This window comes from Cervus canadensis, chromosome 2 (genome assembly GCF_019320065.1).
Source record: "Cervus canadensis isolate Bull #8, Minnesota chromosome 2, ASM1932006v1, whole genome shotgun sequence".
NCBI classification, from domain to species: domain Eukaryota; kingdom Metazoa; phylum Chordata; class Mammalia; order Artiodactyla; family Cervidae; genus Cervus; species Cervus canadensis.
This window is the reverse complement of record NC_057387.1, coordinates 86,547,595-86,563,348: the sequence shown is the minus strand read 5'-3', so window position 1 is coordinate 86,563,348 and position 15,754 is coordinate 86,547,595. Positions and strand designations below refer to the sequence as shown.

General features: G+C 51.7%; 1 protein-coding gene across 6 annotated transcripts; it reads left to right on the top strand.

Annotated features, from left to right (window-relative positions):
* Window positions 1-1,422: 1,422 nt before the first annotated feature.
* TMEM61 (transmembrane protein 61) lies at window positions 1,423-14,953 on the top strand. Of its 6 annotated transcripts, none has more exons than XM_043461195.1 (5): window positions 1,423-2,416; window positions 6,246-6,314; window positions 7,330-7,537; window positions 8,739-8,905; window positions 14,518-14,953. In XM_043461195.1, exons 3-5 carry the CDS (start codon window positions 7,367-7,369, stop codon window positions 14,819-14,821), a joined length of 642 nt encoding a protein of 213 aa, XP_043317130.1. In that variant the 5' UTR covers window positions 1,423-2,416; window positions 6,246-6,314; window positions 7,330-7,366; the 3' UTR covers window positions 14,822-14,953. The 6 variants fall into 6 exon arrangements, with proteins under 6 accessions (XP_043317130.1, XP_043317125.1, XP_043317124.1 ...); XM_043461190.1 differs by having other exon boundaries at window positions 1,434-2,416; window positions 8,739-9,070; XM_043461189.1 differs by having other exon boundaries at window positions 1,437-2,416; window positions 8,739-9,103.
* The last annotated feature ends 801 nt before the right edge of the window (window positions 14,954-15,754 follow it).

The window sequence follows — 15,754 nt, the reverse complement described above, 5'->3', positions numbered from 1 at the left end:
TGGGTTCAAGTCACCATCCAGTCCCAGTCCCCTCTGGTCCTGGCCCTGCTCCAAGTCACATCTGCTCCCTGTCCTCAAGGAGGTCACCATCAATTAGGAGAGATTCACAGACTGGGCCATTGTGTAATGCAAGAGCATACCCAAGCCAGCTCCTCATGGTCAAGGTCTTACTAAACCACTGAGCCCTCATAGCTACCTTAGGAAGGAGGTACCATGGTCTCCACTTTATAATAAGGAAACAGCAGCTTAAAGAGAAGGATAAGACCAGAGTCGTCCAGCCTGGAAGTGACTGAGTCAGTACAGAAATCACAACCTGACCACCTCCAGGGCCCAAGTGGCCAGCCTGGGCCAGGGGACTCGGGTTTCAGCAAGTTCAGGGGTGTGCCAGGACTCGATCTCAACATTATCAACCTGAGTTGTGACCCTGGGCTTCCCAGCAGGGAGGAAAAGGAGAGTCTGGATCAGTGAAGGGCCCACATCTGCATGGACCCTGACCCCTGCAGAACTGAATGGGGCTGACAGCTTCATGGCCTCCAGCTGTTCACTCATACCCACTCTGGGCAGGCCTACAAGGACAGCAAGAGGGGTGCTTGTCCCCACCTCCAGGTTAAGTAAAGTAAAGCTGAAGGAGGTCTTGGTTTGAGGTCTAACTGTTCCCTTGTCTCAGCTCAGCCTCTTGTGAGCTCTTTAGACTTGCACGGGCCTTTGCCCCTCTCTGAGCCTCAGCTTTCTGTCTGTAAAATGGGAACACTTACACAGACCACACACACTGTGAAAATGAAACGAGATAACCTGTAAAAGGACCTCACCAGTTAGAGGAGTCGGTGTGCAGAGAGCGCTAAAGCTCTCAGGTGGCATATTTCCGTGGAGACAAGGAGTTTAAGAATTAGCGGCTTGGACCCTGCCGCTGACCTGCTCTGTGACTCTGAGACAGTGGTTTCCCCTCTCTGAGCTTCAGATCTCCACTGGGCAGGCTGCTCTAGCCTCCTGTGTCCCTGGGCTGGAAAGGGAGTTGGTTTCCATCAGCTGGGTGGGGAGTCCTAGGCCCCTGCTGAAGGAAATCTGCCCAGCCCCCTGGCTCGTTGGAACAGCAGGAAAAGACACAAACAAAACCCAGACCCCAGTTAGTCCAGAAGTGCCTCCCTCTGACCCAGGTGAACTTGTTGAGGTCTAACCTGCCTATGACTTTGTCCACCCTCTGCACATGCTGCTCCTTCAGCCGGGAGGCTCCGCCCCATTCCTACCCTCCACAACTCAGGAGTCCCCAGCAGAAGTTTTCACACACAGGCTTCACCCATGCTGACCCTTCCTCCAGGCTCCTGAATCACTTGTCCACAACAGTGCCTCCAGCCTACACCCGTGAAAGGGCCGAGCTCGTCCTAACTCATTCAATCCCCGAAGACCTGTAGGGTGGGGTCCCAGCCCTCCTCTGATACAGGAGTGGATAAGTTCAGAGAAGTTAGGTCACACAGTAGGTGGGAGGTCTTGTTCTCCAACTCCACTCTCATGGCCTCTCACCGGCTGGGGCAGTGACTTGATTCCTGTAGAGGCTGAGGAAGCGCTTAAAGTCAGGCAGTTATTTCTGAGAACGCTTATCTCCTGGGGCTGGGAGGGTTCGAAGGACCTGTGGCTTGCTCAGGACGCCACAGCCCTTTCAGACTGAGCGCAATGGCTCTTGGAGGAGTTCCGTGTCCCGTTCCCAAGCCCGCTTCGTGGGGCAGTAGGGGCGGGATGGCCCCCCAGGACCGCGGATTGCCGACAGTTCAGGGAGGTAGCGGTTAAGAGCGGTCTTGCCGCTGCCCCCACCCACTTCGAGCTGGGAAACCCCAACCCCAGCCATCCGTCTCGCTGTTCCTTTAAAGTCGGGCGCGGCACCTGGAACCACCCGGAGCCGCTCCACCCGGGAGTCTCCGCCCGTCCGGCGGCCGGCCCCGAGGACGCGGATCCGAGGAGAGGTGGGGCGGGCCGCGTCCCGGAGCCCAAGCGCAGGTTCCCCGCAGCCGTCGGCCGAGCCCGGAGCGGGGGCGGGGGTGATCATCACCTGAGTCGACAGCTAAGCGGGACTCCGTGCGCCCGTCAACGCCCCCACCCGGTGGCCGAGCCCTTGCGCGGTGAAGGGGGTTTGGCACCGCTCCCACTGGAACCGGGACGGGACGGACGGCTGCGGACTAGACCCTCGGACTCGACCCGCAGCCGGACGTTAGCGTTTCTGCGGGGGCGTGGAAAGCAGGGCTGGAGGACGGTCGCCAGGGCCGCCCCTAACGCTAGGCGCCCCCAGCAGGCCGGAGGGACCGCCTTTCCCAGGTTCGCGCTGCCCTCGGGCACGACAGCCACCATGTCTTCACTCCCGGTGGATTCGTCGGGCTCCCCGCGCCGGGACCACGCCTGACTCTACGGCGCGATGACTGCGCCCAAGGTGGGTATAAACTTAACCAGCCCCCGCCCCGGCCACCTTCCCCATCCCTGCCCCCGCCCCGTCTTCAGGAGCAGCTCGGCTCCTCTTAAACCAACCCCGCCCGGTCCCCTTCTCTTCACCTTGACCTCAGTGGTTTAGTGCGCAGAGTCTGGACACCCAAGTCTCCTCCCAACTGTGTTGTAACTCGCATGGTGGCCTTGGGCCATGGCGCTTGGAGACTCAGTTTGCCCCGGGGTTACGGTGAAGATAGTTCGGAACACTCTTGTTCAGATGGTTTAGTTCTTTACAGAAAACTGGCACCTAAAGTTCTCTTGTGGGTAGCGGGGACAATAGGATATTATTGTGCCCATTTCACAAGGGAGGAAACTGAGGCATGGAGAATCTAGGCAACTTACCCAGTGTCAGAGCCAGGGTTCCTCCTCTGTCCAGCTGTGTCACTGCTTGCCAGCCTCCCATTTCATCTTCACAACTTGCTCCTCCCTAGGAGGCAGTAATTTGAGCTCAGAGATGTTGAGCAGCCTGATCAAGGTCACAGAGCAAACAGAGCGGCCATAGTCAAAGGGACATTATTTACCAACAAAGGTCCGTCTAGTCAAAACTATGGTTTTTCCAATAGTCATGTATGGATGTGAGAGTTGCACCATAAAGAAAACTGAGCACCGAAGAATTGATGCCTCTGAACTGTGGTGTTGGAAAAGACTCTTGAGAGTCCCTTGGACAGCAAGGAAATCAAGCCAGTCCATCCTAAAGGAGATCAGTCCTGAATATTCATTGGAAGGACTGATGCTGAAGCTGAAACTCCAATCCTTTGGCTACCTGATGCGAAGAACCGACTCATTGGAAAAGACTCTGAAGCTGGGAAAGATTGAAGGCAGGAGGAGAAGGGGATGACAGAGGATGAGATGGTTGGATGGTATAACCGACTCAATGGACATGAGTTTGAGCAAGCTCTGGGAGTTGGTGATGGACAGGGAAGCCTGGCATGCTGCAGTCCATAAGGTCGCAAAGAGTCGGACACAACTAAGTGACTGAACTGATAGAGGGAGTGATAACTCTAGCTGGTGGGAGGTGGGGGTGGTAGCAGCAGAAAGACTTCTGCGAGGATGTGGTGTTTGGCATGGGTCTCAAAGCGGGTTGTGAAATGAGGGCCCTGAGTGGGGACAGAGGGCTCCCCGAAGGGAGCAGTAGGTGTACAGGACCCCAGGTGGCAGGAACTTGGGTGCATGGATTGGAATAGGAGGGAGCTGGAAGGAGGGGGTCAGCCTGGCAGCCTGAGTGCTGGATTGGGAATGGCACTTCTCTGGGGCTGGACTGGGGTCATGCCCTCCAGGGCAGGGATCCCTTCCTTCCTTCCCCACTCCCCTCCCCATCAGGGTCCAGGGTGCACTCCTGTGAAAGGTGAGTAAACTGCCTGAAGACCACCTCTCTGAAATGGACCAGGGGAAACTTGGGTGAGGACATCCTGCTGGTAATCCATCAGATTATTATGGGCTTCCCTGGTAGCTCAGACGGTAAAGCGTCTGCCTACAATGTGGGAGACCCGGGTTCCATCCCTGGGTCGGGAAGATCCCCTGGAGAAGGAAATGGCAACCCACTCCAGTATTCTTGCCTGGAGAATCCCATGGACTGAGGATCCTGGTAGGCTACAGTCCATGGGGTCGCAAAGAGTCAGATATGACTGAGCGACTTCACTTCATCTAGCTGTGCACTCACAGGTATTTGAATTAGACTCGTGTGTGTGTGTGTGTGTGTTAGTTGCTCAGTTGTGTCTGACTCTTCGCAACCCCGTGGATCGTAGCCCACCAGGCTCCTCTGTCCATGGAATTCTCCAGACAAGAATACTGGAGTGAGTAGCCATTCTCTTCTCCAGGGGATCTTCCCAGCCCAGGGAGCAAACCCTGGTATTCTGCATTGCAGGCAGATTCTTTACTATCTGAGCCCCCAGGGAGTCAGAGTAGACCTGGGTTCAGATTTGGCATTGACCTCAGACAAGCTGTCCCCTTTGCAACTCCAGTGTCTTCGGGACCTAGTGCTGTTGCAAGGATTAAGATGGGGGACACCTGTAAGTTGCTGGGTGTGGTTCCCAGCCCCTGTAAATGCCCGGTACACACCAGCTGCCACTATCATCAGGTATGCAGGCCAAAGGAGGAGGACCCAAAAGGAAGCATCCACTGTGGATCATGCTCATCTCTGACAGGCAGCATTAATGATATTTGCATTTTTATTCTCTTGTGTGGCTTCCTCCTTTCCTCCACAATGAGGAACTATTGAAGAACTATAGAAATTTAAAAGCATCGTAAAAGCCCATCATACAGAGTGAAGTAAGCCGGAAAGATAAAGACCAATACAGTATACTAACGCATATATATGGAATTTAGAAAGATGGTAACGATAACCCTATATGCAAAACAGAAAAAGAGACCCAGATGTACAGAACAGAATTTTGGACTCTGTGGGAGAAGGCGAGGGTGGGATGTTTTGAGAGAACAGCATCAAAACATGTATATTATCTAGGGTGAAACAGATCACCAGCCCAGGCTGGATGCATGAGACAAGTGCTTGGGCCTGGTGCACTGGGAAGACCCAGAGGAATCAGGTAGAGAGGGAGGTGGGAGGGGGGATCGGGATGGGGAATACATGTAAATCCATGGCTGATTCATGTCAATGTATGACAAAACCCACTACAATATTGTAAAGTAATTAGGCTCCAACTAATAAAAATAAATCGGAAAAAAAAAGCATTGTAAGTTACCTTACGATGCAAGGGTTGACACACAAGCTGTATGCTGCTTTGGCAAAGTCTCTTACCTTCCTGGACTCAGTCTCAGTTCAGTTGCTCAGTCATGTCTGACTCTTTGCGACCCCATGGACTGCAGCACGCCAGGCCTCCCTGTCCATCACCAACTCCTGGAGGTTGCGCAAACTCATGTCCATTGAGTTAGTGATGGCCTCCAACTATCTCATCCTCTATTGTCCCCTTCTCCTCCTGCCTTCAATCTTTCCCAGCATCAGGGTCTTTTCAAATGAGTCAGTTCTTCACATCAGGTGGCCAAAGTATTGGAGTTTCAGCTTCAGCATCAGTCCTTCCAATGAATATTCAGGACTGATTTTCTTAGGATGGACTGGTTGGATCTCCTTGCTCTCCAAGGGACTCTCAAGAGTCCTTTCCAACACCACAGTTCAAAAGCATCAATTCTTCAGTACTCAGCTTTCTTTATAGTCCAACTCTCACATCCATACATGACTACTGGAAAAATCATAGCTTTGACTACATGGACTTTTGTTGGCAAAGTAATGTCTGTGTTTTTTAGTATGCTGTCTAGGTTGGTCATAACTTTTCTTCCAAGGAGCAAGCATCTTTTAATTTCATGGCTGCAGTCACCATCTGTAGTGATTTTGGAGCCCCTCAAAATAAAGTCTGTCACTGTTTCCCCATCTATTTGCCATGAAGTGATGGGACCAGATGCCATGATCTTCGTTTTCTGAATGTTGAATTTTAAGCCAACCTTTTCACTCTCCTCTTTCACTTTCATCAAGAGGCTCTTTAGTTCTTCTTTGCTTTCTGCCATAAGGGTGGTGTCATCTGCCATAAGGGTGGACTCAGTCTAGTCATTTGCAAAACAAGAATTTCTTTCCCTGCCCTGCCCATCTGCCTCAGTTGTGGTCAAATGAGACGCCAGGTGTGAAGGGGAACTGTCAAGTGCCAATATATAGGCGAGGGGTTACTGTTACCGATTTGCTGGGGGTTTTTTCCTTCCAGTTTTTCCTTCTGACAACCTCTCCTTGCTGTCTTTGGAGAGAGTGTAGTAAGGCTCTTTTTCTCCCCCAGAGAAAATGCCTTGAGCTGGAGACAGGAGGTTCTTGCCCCATTGACAGATTCACAGGAAGAGAACCAAAGGTAATTTACAAATGGCATGTTTCTATATGCTTCTGGTGGCCTGGAGGCTCAGAAAGATTGGGGTTTACTCAAGCACCTCATTTAATGTACACATTTTCTCTTTCTCGCTCACGTGTACATACACACACATACACACTTTTTAAAAAAAAATTTATTTATTTTTTAATTGAGGGATAATTGTTTTACAGAATTTTGCTGTTTTCTGTCAAACCTCAACATGAATCAGCCATAGGTACACATATATCCCCTCCCTTTTGAACCTCCGTCCCATCTCCCTCCCCATCCCACCCCTCTAGGTTGACACAGAGCCCCTGTTTAGTTTCCTGGGCCACACAGCAAATTCCTGTTGGCTATCTATTTTACATATGGTAATGTAAGTTTCCATGTCACTCTTTCCATACATCTCACCCTCTCCTCCCCTCTCCCCATGTCCATAGTCTATTGTCTATGTTTCTCCGTTGTTGTCCTGTAAATAAATTCTTCAGTACCATTTTTCTAGATTCCGTATATATGCATGCACACGTTTTTAAACACATCTGGAAACATGCCCTTTTGAAATCTAAAGTCTCACCTACTAGATCTGGAACACTTTGCCATGTTCTTCAGCTCCCCGAGGAGTGCGTCTTTGAATGACTGCACAGCAGTGCGTCGTTCAAATGTACCCTGTTAGGCTGGGCAAGCCCCATTTGGAAGGCTGACCGTTAGTCTTCCTGAGGTCTATGAGTCCCCGGCCCTCTCCTTCGCTGGCTCGACTTGTGGAAGAGGAGAGGGGGAGTCTGTAAGTTTTCCTGGAGAGCATGCTCTCTGTATGGATGCCCTCTGTATGGAGACAGGTCAGGCACAGTTGGGAGGCTTATCCCAGGACACGGCTGGCGAGCTGCAGAGTAGGGACCAAAACCAGACTCCAAGGCTGGGTGCTGCAGCAGCTGGCTGTTTTCCCTCCCCTCTCCCTCCCAGCTAGGAGAGGGGCTTTTCACCCAACAAGGTTTATTCAGCAACACTGTTTCTCATTTAGGAGAATCTCTTCAACACCTGTTTGTGGAGCAGCTACTATGTGCAAGGCACTGGGGGATAGAGGTGTAAACAAGGCGGGTGCAGACCCGCCTCAGGGAGCTTGCTGTCTGGTGAGGACAAGACACGAAGTCAGACAGACAGATACCAGCTTGGTCAACGAAGGCCCAGGGGACTCTGAGTTTAAAGTGTCCCGTTTGAAGGCTTCTCAGGTGAGAGTCAAGCTGAGTGTGGAGAGGACATTGATGATAGCAAGTTACCAGGGAGAGGGAACAGCGTGTACAATGACCTGGATGTTGGTTTTGGAGAAATCCCTTCCTGTCTGTATAATCTGGAGCCAGGGTTCCTCCCAGGTGTTTTTTTCCCACCCCCCTGGGCATTTTGTTTTTCCTCATTGAGATAACACTGTGTGCTTAATTTGGCAACTAAGTTGGAAAAAGTCAGATATCATAAGAATTTCCCCCTGTTGTTAAATATCTGTGCTGAGCTTGATTTTTTTTTTTAATTAGTCATGAATATTCCATCTAGATTTTATGCCATGGTTTATTCACTCTTTTCGTAGAGTTGGACCTTTAGGCTCTTTCCAGATTATGACCATTAAAAAATAAGGCCACAGTAAACATCTTTTTGGGTGAAATTTTGCTTTGTGTTGTGAATTTCAGCTCCAGGCTTCTCAATGCTCTTTCCCCCTGGTTACTGTACCCGCCCCCGGTTTCACTGTCTTCCTCTGTCAAATGGAGATTTGTTGTAGCTGTTGTTTAGTCACTAAGTCATATCCTACTCTTTTACAACTTCATGGACTGTAGCCCACCAGGCTCCTCTTCCAGGCAAGAATATTGGAATGGGTTGCTATTTCCTTCTCTAGGGTCTCTTCCCAACCCAGGGATCGAACCCAGGTCTCCTGCATTGCAGGCGAATTCTTTACCAACTGAGCCACTGGGGAAGCCTATCAAATGGAGATATGAGCATCACCCTTTCGAGATTGTGACCTGGGTGAAGTGAGACAATGCATAAACAGCAAGCCCCTCTCCTGGCAGGCCTGGGGGACCCCACAGGGTTCACTCTCCTCCCTCCCAGCCTGCAGGAGACACGGAGGGGAGTCTCACACACCAGGCAGATGAGGCCTCTGAGTCCTGGGGGGAGGCCAGGCAGGAAGGAGCCACACTTACTGAATCCTGCCAGGTCCCAGGTGTGGAGCCAGGACCTTGGGACACATGACCCGTGGCCTTCAGAGCAGCCCTGGAGAGTTGGGAGCATCACCTCCATTCCACAGATGAGGAAACAGAGGCACAGAGGGGTCAAATGACCCCTCTGAGATTGCGCAGTGATCTCAGGCAGGACTAAAACCCACGTGTGGTATCCAGCAGGCCTCTCACAGGGCTCGTTTCTTCTTTTCTCTCCTTTTCTGTCCAGACTTGTGACAGGGCCCGCGTGGCCTCCACCCTACGCTACTGCATGATGGTCAGTGGCACGGTGGTCCTGGTGGCTGGGACCCTCTGCTTCGCCTGGTGGAGTGAAGGAGACGCAGGCCCCCCGCCCACTGGATGCCCTGAGCCTGCGGCCCCCGGTGCCCTGCTCAGGTCGGTCAGCTTCTTCTGCTGCGGCGCAGGTGGCCTGCTGCTGCTGTTCGGCCTGCTGTGGTCAGTCAAGGCCAGCACCCAGAAGTTGCCTCGATGGGACCCATACCACCTCTCCAGGGACCTGTACTACCTCACTGTGGAGTCCTCAGAGAAGGAGAGCTGCAGGTCAGGTGCAGCTGCAGGGAATGGGGGCCACAGGTAGGGCCCGGTCACACCATCAGGCATTTACTCAACAAACTCCCATGGGGTTTCTCCTCTGGTCTAGGCTTTACCTATGCTTTGGGGTCCTGGAGGCTGGCTGATCAGCATTCCTGAAAGGGTTTTAAGTCCCTTGACAGAGGCAGGCTTTGACAAATCAGGGTAGTTAAAGCCGTGAAAGAGGGCAGACGTGGGCCTATGGGACCATGGAAAAATCCAGGAAGGCTTCCTGGAGGAAGTGGCAGTAGAGATTAGCATGTTATTGGGCAGAGTAGTGTAGGGGTTAAGAACTTATCCACAGGAGTCAGACCCATAGGGATCCTCTCCTGGTTCTTTTACTAACTAGCTATGGGACTTCAGGAGATTATGCAACCCCACTAACCCTCAACATCTCATCAGAAATAAAACAGGAGTCATAAGAATGGCAATTGTAGCAAATGCCTATAATGTAATGTAATGTAGTTGCATGGTGTTGAGTCGCTCAGTCCTGTCTGACTCTGTGTGACCCCGTGGACTGCAGCACACCAGGCTTCCCTGTCCTTCACCATCTCCTGGAGTTTTTTCAAACTCATGTTCATTGAGTCAGTGATGCCATGCCATCCAAACACCTCATCCTCTGGCTCCCCCTTCTCCTCCTGCCCTCTATCTTTGCCAGAATCAGGGTCTTTTCCAGTGAGTCGGCTCATAGTACTTACCTGAGATGATGTATATGAAGAACTCAGCCCAAAGCCTGGCACACGGTAGGTGCACAACAAATGTCAACTTTTCCTCAAGTGGATAAGATGGAGAGAGGTGTCTTAAGCAGGCAGAAGAGTATGTGCAAAAGCCCAGAGATGAGGTAGAGAATGGAGAAAAAATCTTATATTTACATAATATTTCTCATGTTTTTTTAAATCACTCCCTCCCAGGAGACTGTTTAGGCCTTTTTTCCCTTAATCCTCCCTCATGGAATGTTAATACCACAGATATACTGTATATTTGGTCTGCATGTATATCTGTGCTTTATACATAAACACAGTATCAGCAAGATTCCCAGAACCAATTTTTGCCCTGTTGAGAATGCATGTATCATATGCATTCTCATTATGTACTTACTCTTTCACCAAGTGTCTGCTGTGCCTGCATATATCAGGGGCCTGCATGCACGTTCCCCAGTCCAGCCGACCTGCAAGGTAAGAATTACTGTTTACAGAAAAAGAGGGTGAGGGTTATACAGCTAGAAAGTGGCAGAGCCTGCTGGCTGTGAGGTGTGCGTTCCCCTACACCACTCTGTAAGTGCTGGATTTGCATGCACTAAGGGCTAAATGAGATATCCATGAGTTGGCCTGGGACCTAGGCACTCTTCTTCCCTGAGTTAGAAAGGAAAATGCATCCTGAGTTAAGGAAGGTAACCGATTAGTCCCTGCTACTGGCCTGTGGCTCCCTGAGGTCACAGACAATAGAGTGTTCAACGGAAGTCCCTTAGTCCAGTGGTCAGGCCTTGGTTTGACTTTAGAGGGAAGGGCAGGACCTTGGGGCCTCTTCACTTCTCAGATGAGAAACCTGGGTCTCAGAGAGACCAGTGACCTACCTGGTCACACAGTGAGTTATTGGTTGGAACCAGATCATGCCTCAGGGTGCCTGTCCTTCCCCGCCCAGCCTGACCTGAGCACAGAGAGTGCGTGTTGTCAATACACACAGTCGTGTTGACCCAACAGGGTCTGGGCCACAGCTGCATGTCAGGCGGGGGAACCCAGCCTTCTTTCCCAGCTGGGCCAGGGAGGGACTCATCCACTGCAGGGTACTCATGGCCCATCAAGTTCAGAGACCATGTCTTAGGCTCAGAGCCGGAGTGGCTTCATGTTGGGGAGGCTGCTTCTGCTAATGGCTCTGTCTTTTCCCTGGGACTGAGCTGTCCTGGCCCTCCTACTGAAAGCCCAGCATCTGGGCCCCATGGGAAGGTCACTTAGCTGTCCCTGCCTCCAGGTGCCTTGCTCTCTGTGGGTAACTCCAGGTTAGAGACAAAGACCATCTAGGCTGATGACTTGGGTGGGCCCATTTCCCTCTTGGGGCCTCAGTTTCCTCATTTATTCATCTGCTTATTCTTTCATGCATTTCACCAACTTTTACTGAGTATCTAATTCTGCAGGGCACTGACAATGAAGCAGTGGACGAAACAGACAAAACCCCTCCTCTCAGGGGCTCCCATATGAAATGTCAGCCCTACATGAAGTGCCTGGGTGGGAGGCCTCTGAGATCCCCCACCCCCAACCAGAGTGAGAACAGCAGGAAAAAGCATGGGTCTAGTTGGACATAAGGCTGTCAGAGTCTGCTCTTTCCTAAGCTGTGTGTTCTTGAGCCTGTTACTTAGACTCTCTGAGCCATATCTAGTTTTTCCCGTCAATCCTGGAATTTTCCCTAGGATTGCCGTTAGGCTCAAATGAGATGATAGATGGGGAGGTGTAGTTACTGCAAAACTCAGTCCTCTTCCTTTGCTTTCATTTGATGACGTACTTTCATGCCCACTGATTTAAGCCTCGCTGCTTAAAAAGCAATGTAAGGTCCACTTTACAGATGAGAAAGCTGAGGTATGGAGAGATTAGGGTAGGGGAGGTGTGATGGTTGGCGTTGGCAGGGGCTTTGCTGCTTGGTTGATGTGCGGCCCTAGTTTACCTGTGCGACGACTGACCAGGCTTGTCACAAGTGTGAAATGAGATTAGAGAGCTTGAGTGTAGGAGCAAATAGTGCTTCACCCCTGGTCCCTTTCCCCTTTCCTGACTATAGATGGTTGTCTGACTCTGCTGAATGGTGGAGAAGCTGATGCTAGGCTCAGACTGTCTGTCGCCGCCAGGCTCAGTGAAGCTTCCTGAGCACGGGGACCACAGCGGCCTGCCCGCCACACCCAGCTGCAGGGAGCCACGTCCAGAATACGCCATGAATGGGTCTGCCCCTCAAGTGTGTGATGTGGTCCCCCTGCCTTGGGCTTCATGTTTACCAAGTTTCTGGCTTTCGGGACCATGACTGTGGTGACCTGGGGCTGGGAGGGCCCAGCTGGCTAGGTGAGATGGTGTGAGGGCTACTGCACCTCTGCCCTCTAAGCAAACTTCCTGCTGTGGGCTGGTCTCACCTGGCAGCTGTGCCCTGCCCTGCCAGCTGGTGCCTGCTGAAGCAGTGCCAGGAGTACCCAAAGCCTGCCTCGTGTCTCCCGGGCTTGGAGAAGTAGGGAGTGGCTGGGGCATGGCTAGGAGGTGAGCAGGGCAGGAGATGTGGGCTTCTGGAAGCCTAATCATCTGTATTTTCCTGAGTGTTGTCAAAGCATTTTCCATTTTCCCTTTCTCTGAATCTATAAAGTAGAAATTGTTATCCTCATTTTACAAATGAGAAAAAAGAGGGTCAGATTGGGTATGAACATAGCCTAGGTCACATAGCAATTGAACCTAGCTTGCCTGCCTCCAGGAGCAATATTCTTTGTCTGCCCTCACAAATGACACTGTGAGTCAGAGGCGGGTGGGACCCCTTATCAGCTTCCTTGATCAGAGTGCCCCTGTATTATCTCATTTAATCTTCACATGGTCCTGTGAGGTCGGTGCCTGTATTGTCCCGTCCCCGTTTACAGATGGGGAAACTGGGGCTCAGGTTAATAGAGTGACTTGACTGTTTGCAAAAGTTTTCACTTTCATCTCAAGTTCAAAGGATTTGTTAACAAAATAAGCCACTCGTTACATACAAATAAATAATACAGATATTTATTAGAGAATTACCTAACTTATTTTCAACATACTAACATTAAAAGGAAAGAGAAATAGACAAGAGACTACATCACCAAATTGGGTTTTGACCAACATCCAGACTTGAGCAGCGCTGGGAAGTCCCGTGTCACAGCACACCTAGAGTCCCAATTGGGAAAGGGTCCCAGGCAGCGCGTCGGCTCTGTGGGTGAGACTTCAAAGAGTGCAGTTTGAAGTCCCATTCATAATCCCAGGATGGTGGCAAACTGATATCATCATCAATCTGCGGCCAAATTGCAGCTCTGGCTTCATGTTAATGCTGTTTATTTTGTCTTGTGAAACTTGAAATGTGGTTCAGCCTGGGGCTTGGTTGGCCAGGCCCCCTCTAGTGGCTCAACAATCCCAAGATTTCTCCCCCATCTTATCTATGGTGCTGCAAGTCTTGCGCTCACAGCAGTCATTCACAGTCAGGGCAGTGTCCAGGCAGGTTAGAAGCAAGGTCAGAGGCCTGCTCTGCTTTGTCTCTGAAGCCTGAACAAGACTATTCATTTAATTTCCCTAACACCGACCCACGATCTCCCACTGAGAATGTGGCTGGGCAGGGAGCTGAACTGGCCAACGCTGTGACTCATAATCAGTCCTAGAGATGCTTGGGGTGGGAAGGGACCTCCAGAATCACCTGTCAGCCCCTGTATGTGGCAGTATCTTCCTAAAGCAGAAGCACCCCAGACATAGGATCAGTGACATTCCTACCCCCAAGGTCCTAGGCAGGGAAGGAGCACTGACTCCCTACAGGTGATTCTCCAGGGCCCTGAGAGGACAGAGGGTCAGCCTCATTTCCATCAGCTCTGGTGTGACTGGGATGCAAGTGACCTATTCTTGGAATCTAGAGGGCAGAGCCTGGTCAGAAGAGCCTGGAGGGATCTCAAGTCCCTCCAGGGTGGTTCATCTAGGGGAGGTGGGGGAAAGTCACAAGAAAGCCAAGCTGCTCAGAGATAGATATGGTTGTCAGAGTATATAGTGAGCTCCCTGTCTCTGGAGGTATGCAAGCAGAGGCAGTCACTTAGCAGACTTACCATATCAGGGCCTCACGCATTCAGATGGGCAGGGGAATTGAGGTTTCCTATCTTGCCCTGAGCAGCTGCAACTCTAGACCTTGTAAGGGAGATTACAGTAAGATGGAAGCCTTTCTCCCTATGGATCATTATTTAGTTTTTCAACAAACAACCCCCTCCCCCCGCCATCCCCAGTATCAATCCCTGGACACTTAAAGTCAGTCCCTGCCCTAGGGGACCACCAGGTGGGGTCAACGCAGTGACGGAGGGAACAGTCCTGTGGGGGCCCAGAGCAGGGGGTGGGAGCTTGGTGAGGGGAGGTCAGCAGAGCTCCCCAGAGGAGACTCCAAGGACAGGTGGGAACTGGTAGGGAAGCAGGGAAGGTGTGAGGGAGGTGGGAAGGACTTTCCCTGCAGAGAAAATTGAGGAGACAGAGGGTGCGATGAGGCCGGGTGGAGAACTAACGGAATGGAGATCTGACTACAAGGGAGGGAGAGTAGAGTCAAGGAGCTGATGGGGCCAGGCGCTGGTGGCTGTCACGCTCCCGCTGTGTCTGTGGGGCCAGGGAAGCCCATAGCCTCCCTCCCCCCCTCCCTGGTGTGCATCGGGTTTTACCCCAGCCCTGCTGATAGCCTCTCTTCGGTCCCTCTAGGACCCCGAAGGTGGTTACCATCCCCACTTATGAAGAGGCTGTGCGCTGCCCACTGGCTGGGGGGCTCTCGACACCACCTGCGTCCGCTGTGGAGGAAGACCTGGAGCGCAGTGCCTCGGGGGATGCCCTGCCTGGGGCTCAGCCCCCCTTGCCTCCACCCAGTTATGACAGCCTCATCTTCGCTGCTGGTGGCATCTCTGGAGAGGCGGCACCTGGGGCTGCATGCTCCCTTGCGGGCCCTGTTCAGATTACAGAGGGTGGAAGTTCAAGTCTTCTAGCAGGCCTGGAAGCTGGAGACCAATGATGGGCTTCTTCTAAGTGTCTGGCCCAGTGCCCGGTACACACAGGCCGTCAACAAATACTGCTGAATGCTGTTTTGTTTTTTCGATTGCTGTGTAACAAATGGCTGAAAATAAATCCATTTTATGATCTCTCATGATCCTGTGGATTGCCTGGGCCCAGCTGGGCGGTTCTACTGCCCTTTGTGTGTTGTTGGAGCTCCTGTCCCTGGGGCCCAGCGCGCCCACGATGGCACTTTCACGTGGCTGGCAGTTACTGTTGGCTGTCAGCTGGGAAATATTCTTGTGCTGATGAGGAAATCGGGGCCTAGAGGCAGAGCCAGGACTGGCCCAAAGTAATGCACTGAGTTTTGGTTATACCAAAAGAACATGAACTCTGAATTCAGGCCATCTGCGCATGAGTTCCACCAGGTACCAGCTGAGTGACTTTGGACGAGTGACCATACCTCTCTCTGCCTCAGCTTCCTCATCTGTTAAATGGGAATTACAGAGGCACCAGCCCCTACCTTAGAGAGCTGAGTTTTGAGCATTAAATGAGATGATAGCAGGTGACATTATGAGATCACACTGAACCTGCAGGCTCAGTGTTAACGCAGCAAACAGTAAATGCAGACTTCTGAGCCCAGTGGCAGCGTCTCTTAAGTATGCAGTGATTGTTAGATTTTGTTAGTAGAGGTCACCCCCCTCCAGTAGGTGCCTCTGCTCCTAGACCTCCTGTGACAGGGAGCTCCACGCCTCTTCTTGTATTCCAGATATGATAGAAATGTCTGCTTCCAGAATGTCATACCCCATTTACAGATGAGAAAACTGGCCCAGAGAGGTTAAGTAACCTTCCGAGGGTCACTCCGCAAGCAGGAGTTCCAAGTCCTGGGGCTCAGTCAGTTTTGTAGGTACAGCATTCCCCGAGGAGCTTCCCATTTACCAGGCCAGGCTCCCTG

Coding starts and splice junctions, on each gene's coding strand:
- TMEM61 (XM_043461189.1), top strand. CDS start 7,367: ATGTGCAAGGCACTGGGGGATAGAGGTGTAAACAAGGCGGGTGCAGAC. Junction 7,538..8,738: donor CCCGTTTGAAGGCTTCTCAG/GTGAGAGTCAAG, acceptor TTTTCTGTCCAG/ACTTGTGACAGGGCCCGCGT. Junction 9,104..14,517: donor GCAGGGAATGGGGGCCACAG/GTAGGGCCCGGT, acceptor CGGTCCCTCTAG/GACCCCGAAGGTGGTTACCA.